Source organism: Rhagoletis pomonella, unplaced genomic scaffold (genome assembly GCF_013731165.1).
Source record: "Rhagoletis pomonella isolate Grant_MI unplaced genomic scaffold, Rhpom_1.0 Rhpom_scaffold_02066, whole genome shotgun sequence".
NCBI classification, from domain to species: Eukaryota; Metazoa; Arthropoda; class Insecta; order Diptera; family Tephritidae; genus Rhagoletis; species Rhagoletis pomonella.
In genome coordinates this window covers 17,803-24,324 of record NW_023460620.1, presented here as the reverse complement: position 1 = coordinate 24,324, position 6,522 = coordinate 17,803, and the positions used below count along the sequence as shown (strand labels likewise).

Genomic DNA, 6,522 nt, shown 5'->3' with positions numbered 1-6,522 from the left:
CCGACCAAGGGCTGTTGTTTCGGCGAAGTATCTCAGAACGGTGTATTGTTGAAATCGTTCACATACTGGGTTCTTTGGCAAATGAGAAGACAGATGTTGCAAAATTTTACCCGCAGAAATTTCAAACATAATCAGCCTGCGGCTAAAAAATTTCAAATGAATTTGTTTTCGGGTGAAGCTCACTCACGATAAGGCTGAATAAGTTGATATGGAATTTTTACGCTCACTCCGGACGGCGATCGTATTTTTATGAGAAGCTGTTTTTCGTAGCAGAATACAGTCGGGGGCTTGCCAATGCCTGCCGAGAGGCGACCGCTATTAGAAATAAACTTAGTTTATTTTTTTTATGTTGTTCGGAAACTGGGCTCGAACCCAGGCTCTGTGAAATGGTAGCGCACACTGCTAACCACTACAACATGGCGGCCGCCTCGCTTGTTATTCTGAATTTATTCAACATACTACGCGCCACTGGGATATCCTATATGTATCGACAATAGTTCCGACTGCGTTCCAATTACGTATACAGTTTTTTCAGCAGATTACCTTTCATACCATTGGAATTGGCTAAATTAAATAAGTAAAAAAACAAAACTGCTTCTTTCATTAGTAAATCGCAACGAGATTGTAAATTTTTAAATTTAACGAACTTGTTTATTCAAATAATTTTTGATAAAAATGCAACAATGTGCCACAACTCCATGAATTTACAGGTTTTTACACGAGCATGCAGGAAGTTACAGGAAAAGTATTCCCGTACTCCAAAGTCCTATAAATGAGAGCGATTTTCAGAGAGTTATGTAGAGTCATTCTAAAAATTTACCCTAACTTTTTCTTCTGGTAAAATCATGAAAAGTGTGGAGCGATCAGCTGTTACAAAAAAGTTAACAAAAAGTGTACGTAGTCACTTAAAGTATTACCGTAAATATTACCGTTTCGTATGCGATTTAATTTACCTGGCTAGCAATCACCATTTAATTTAGTCCCCTTTCAGACACGTCAAGTCTTGATTTCAAGTCCGCTCGTTCGTAGGAGAAGGAGGTGAGAAGAGAGCGGAAGAGTACAGATACCTCCGTACCGTCAATTCGTTTCAAGTTTTCTTGTCTCTTTTGATCTTTTCGTTGCTTCCCATTTAAAGAACCAAGGACTTGGATTCAATTAAAGTTGACGCGTGTGGAAGCAAATAAAAAACACAAAAGAGAATGCGAAAAAATTGCTTTCAAGACTTGACGTGTCTGAAAGGGGACTTATTGCCTTCCATTTGTTCGGTTTGACAGAAACCTGTTTGACGTTTTTACAGAAAGTTTTTTTTTTGTGTTCCCGTAGTTTTTGGTTGTTACTCACTTTTAACTCTCACTTAATAGATTAATTTTAGTGTTTGACATTTTTACAGGATTTTACACCAAAATCCTTGCTGGCAATAACTAGAAGAGTACTCGTACCCAAAATTATTAAAAGTTTTAGAAAACTTTCAGAGGTTGTGTGTTCTCGTACCCAAAAAACTTGTAAAGTAGGGAAAATTGAGAGAACAAAATATGATAGAGACCTGCAAATTTATGCTGGAAAAATGTGTACTTGTGGAAACTTGCAAGTATGAAAATCAGCTGATCACAAACATCTGTTCGTGAATAAACAAAAGAAAATACGGCCTTTTTGAATTATTTATTGCAAACTTTATTACTAATGCAGGTTTACAATGAAAAAGTGAGTAAATTTATTAAGAACAACGTTTGTTAAGTTTACAATTTTGTGCAATTATTTACCAAGGTGCGTTCATGAAATAATGCGGATAAATTGATAAATTTAAGCAATTTATCCCTTTATCACTTTAGATGAAGACCCCTAATATCCAGTTTGTTTACTTTAGAGTGTGTTGACTATGGTTGCCGTATGACATTTTTCGATTGTACCATAATTTTTCTTATATGTATATACCCAAATACATAAATTAAAATGCAGCAAGCTTAAAGCTTAATTACCCTATTCCAGTTTTCATTGTAAACTAGCATTATAAAATTTGCTAGTTTAGATCAGTAAAATTTTTTGCAGCAGAGATTTTTAGCTTCCCCTGAAAATTAAATGTCATTTTGCTCTTTCAGTTTGCCCAACATTGCAAGTTTTAGGGTATGTGAATCGTATAACTCGAAAATTTTGTAAAATTTCCAAAAATTATCGAATAATAATGTCATTTCTATCGTCTGCAATTTACGAATTTTCTTCAATTATCGACGACTTCTATAATATGGCAGCGCTAAGCATACGTGTTACCGCAGAACTCCACAGGCGAACAGCGATGGCCTACCAACTGTCATTTTGACGAGCAATGTGATTGCAAGTTTTTGTGTGTGGGCACTTTGATGTCTTGAAATAAGCATTTGCCGCATGACGCCACCAGACAACATTCTCTCAATTTCGGTGTTTAAAAACATTTAAATCTTTAAAAAACTAGCTAAATAATTTCCTAAAACGTAATCATAAATTATCCAATACGGAACAGATTTTTATTTTGATTTAATATCAAAATTTCATCGATGTTACCACCAGCACGCTTTCTTTCAAATGAAAATATGGCTGTCAAACTATCGAATTGCCTGTAATAGATGTCAAGCAATAAGCGCTGACATATATTGCAGCACATAAGAAATAGGCGGTCTCCATTGGATATATATTTTGTGACATGGTTATCACGACATCAGTGTTTTCCTGTGGAGACAGGGCCTTATGTAGCGGCAATCAGTGTCATCTAGGGTCAAACGATACCGATAAAAGGTATCGATACTTTTAAGTATCGGATGGGAAGCATCGATACTTACTCGGTATCCAATTATATTTATTTTTTTATACTAAATTAAAAATTGGTGCACTACGCGATGTACCAAAACCGCGGCGCTTTTATTTTTTATTTATTTATTCTTATCATAAATCATACATTTTTTATTATTTAACACAAAATTACTTTTGTTATCGAAAAGTTGAATGTTAAGAAAATTTACTGTTTTGACAGTTTCTTTTATTCTCCTATCCTGCTTTATTTACTTTTACTTAGCTTACGTCTCCACCGCCAGGACGGTGCAATTTTGTATTCTATCACTCTTGAATGTATTTTCCATCGTTACAAATTAAAAAAAAAATAATAGTAATTTAGTACAAGTGAAAATAATTTAGTACAAGGGAACTATTTTTCACAAGGAACTGATGATGCAACAACTATTAAAAATAACCGAGCTTTCATATAACCTCACACTCTTCCAAAAGTTTTTTTTTTTTTTAATTGGTGATAAAGGCGCAGATAAATAGATTGTTAGTTCATCAGGCTGACTAGTTCTTTCTTACAATAAAATTACTTTACAATATTTGCTGCGAGAAGTAATTAAGAATTTGCATAAAGATTATTGCAGGAATGCCAATAATAGAGTTGCCGTAGCAAGTTGAAGCTGGCATTCTCTTTTACGAACTTGCATTCAAAAACAAAAAGTTTTTCAGTAGTGTTCTCAATGTATCGAAAGAAAAGTATTGGTATCGGATTGAAAAGCATCGAGTAAAAAAATATTTCGCATCATAACAAAAGTATCGAGTATTTACCTGTACTCGCTGGTATCATTTGCTCTAGTGATGTGCCGAGTCGGCTATTTTTGGTACTGGAGTATTTTGGTACTCATTTAAAAAAGAATCGAGTCAGGATTCGAGTCAGATACTCGGATCAAGTATTCGAGTTCAGAGCTCGGTATTCGAATACGTTATAGATTCGACTGCTGAACATGCACCCAACCGAAATGCCGACTTTTTATTTAACATGATATTATTATTAACTCCAAGACAGTATATCCGATTTATGTAGATCCAAACATAGAAATCTAATTCCTACATACTTACAAATAATAATTAAAATTAAATAAATATAGAGTTCAATAACAGTTGCTTTATTTATCATAGTACAACTAGAACTTAGTAGTCTGTCATAAAAAAAATATCCAAAGTAAATAATGAGTTAAAACAAATAAATCTTCAGTACCCTAAAGGTTCAACTAGTACTTAAATTATAATGACAATATTCCATGAGATCTAGATTCATAAACAATAAAATTACTCCTTTGGAATTTAAAATTCCTTTCATCTTTGGCAATTAATACCTATAACGATATTAAATTTAATTTAGTTGTGTGGTGTATTTGGTAAATATATATACATATATATTTTTTTTAACGCTAAACCGCCATTTATATATCAAAAATACCTGATTCGGTGTTTGATAATTATAAGTACTCGAGACCCGTACTCGAGTCTGTGTATGCGAATACTATAATTTGCTTACTCGAGTACGTGAGTACTTCTAAAATACTCGAGTCAGAACTCGAGTCGATTCGACTCGGCACATCACTAATTTGCTCCCTAGTGTCATAATTAGATCGCTTGGATTTGTTTATGGATAAATGGGTTTTTCCCAAACGCATTTATTAAATTATTTATAAATTAATAATGTAAAATAACGAAAATATTAACCACTGTAAATCTCGCTATAAAACAAGCGCAGCAAACAAAGTTAAATAATCTAAAACACTTAATTTATTGACCACTAAGTGCGCCGAGAACAAAGAAAAGTGGCTGAAATGAATACTTCACATTTTGTGCTGTCTGCCTGCTGTGCGTCTTTGGTATTTTTGGCATTTTGCATAGCCGAATCTGCGAGCGATGAGGTAAGCATTTCCAATTGCCGATATGGGGTCAGAAAGCAATGCTTGAAATTGGGATTGGATTACTTATGTATTGCTGGCATATGTTTGCCTCATATGTAAAGTACATACATATTTGTACTTGCCGCGATGTATGTAGCAGCGTGTGTGTGGTGTCGTACTTCAATATGAATGGTGAAGGGCGGAGAATTTACTGTTGCGCTTTTTAACATACTCCGGCGCTGATAAGTTTATTGAATTCTAGCTTTACTATGAGTTATTTATGAATTTCGTGAGATATATTTTCACATTTATATTTAAAATAACACTATTGCTTTAATTTTAAATGCCATGCATTGTAGCGCTATTTGCCTCTGCCTGCTGACGATACGGTCTTGAGCACAAATAAGCGCTTTCAACAGATCATGCAAGGTGGCGGCTCAGCAGATATAACGTGGCCGCAGCCACCCAAATTGAAAACAGACAAGATCGATGTAAAGGCTGAAATAGAAAAATTGAATACAAGTAAGATATCATGTTTTGTATAATTTGTATGCTTATAGAATATTACCCCTTTTGCAGCTTATGTATATCAAAGTTCATGGCCAAGTGCAGATCTTAAATTAGGATCTGTCACCGCAGTTAGTTTTGACAAAGACGGAAATGTAGTTATATTTCATCGTGTAGATCGTATTTGGGATGAATATTCGTTCATCGGAAATGTTTTTAAACAACGAAAGAAGGGGCCCATTCGAGGCAACACTGTCCTGGCATTGGAACGTAAAACCGGGGAAGTGGTCTATGGTTGGGGGAAAAACTTGTAAGTTATTTTTATTAAACTGAAATCAAAGTACGTATGTTGTTAGCATCTAAAATTGACTTACTGCAGTACCAGGCTTAATGAATCAAAATTGTCATTTTCAGATTCTACATGCCTCATGGCTTGACAATCGATCATGAGGATAATGTATGGCTTACTGATGTGGCGCTGCATCAAGTCTTCAAGTTTGGACCACGCGGTTCTTCCGATCGGCCACTATTGACTTTGGGTACCGCGTTTACGCCCGGCGTTGGTGATTCGAAATTTTGCAAGCCTACTTCCGTTGCAGTATTGGAAAATGGTGACTTTTTTGTTGGCGATGGTTATTGCAATGCTCGAATTTTAAAATATGATAAAAATGGAAAGAAAATTCTATCCTGGGGTCAAAACTCATTCGCTGGTAAGGAATTGATTACACATTTATATTGTGAGATGCGATTTTAACTTAATTATTTTATGTTTTAATTTCGTAACAGGCGTTTCCTTGGAAGTAGCACCAAAAAATTACTTCGCCATTCCACATGCACTTACACTAGTGCCTGAGCAGCAATTGATTTGCGCAGCTGATCGTGAAAATGGGCGTGTACAGTGTTTCTTTTGGACTAACGGTACATTCCATTCGCAATATCATAATCAAATTATTGGCGATCGTTTATTCAGCATGGATTATACACCTGCAGAAGGTAGTGAAAGAATAATTTTATTTGTCATTGCAAATAAAAAGTTAATTATGTTACTTACAGGCGGCGAACTTGTAATTGTTAATGGACCCATCGCTGAATTGGGGGTCAAAGTACAGCATTATAATGAAGTTCGTGGCTACGTAATGAACATGCGCACTAACCAAGTGGTATCGAAATTCGGTCCCAATGACATGCAATTTTCAAATCCACACGATATTGTAGTAACCAAAGATGGCAATGAAATCTATGTCGCTGAGTTAGATCCAAAGCGTATACATAAATTTCTGCATAAAACTGTTGCCATCTCGATGCCGCTGTCAGCAGCTAAAACACTTTCCAGCAGCGGCAGTAA

The 6,522-nt window shown here is 35.1% G+C and overlaps 1 protein-coding gene across 1 annotated transcript in view; it reads left to right on the top strand.

Moving 5' to 3' along the window:
* The first annotated feature begins 4,224 nt into the window (after positions 1 to 4,224).
* The window catches only part of LOC118753043 (peptidyl-alpha-hydroxyglycine alpha-amidating lyase 1-like), a 3,087-nt gene continuing 789 nt past the window's right edge, over positions 4,225 to 6,522 (top strand). Inside the window, exons 1-6 of the mRNA XM_036487892.1 lie at positions 4,225 to 4,691; positions 5,030 to 5,192; positions 5,250 to 5,487; positions 5,592 to 5,887; positions 5,964 to 6,170; positions 6,231 to 6,518. Coding sequence (XP_036343785.1) covers positions 4,605 to 4,691; positions 5,030 to 5,192; positions 5,250 to 5,487; positions 5,592 to 5,887; positions 5,964 to 6,170; positions 6,231 to 6,518 — 1,279 coding nt within the window. The 5' untranslated portion in view covers positions 4,225 to 4,604. The remainder of the gene's footprint in view (positions 4,692 to 5,029; positions 5,193 to 5,249; positions 5,488 to 5,591; positions 5,888 to 5,963; positions 6,171 to 6,230; positions 6,519 to 6,522) is intronic.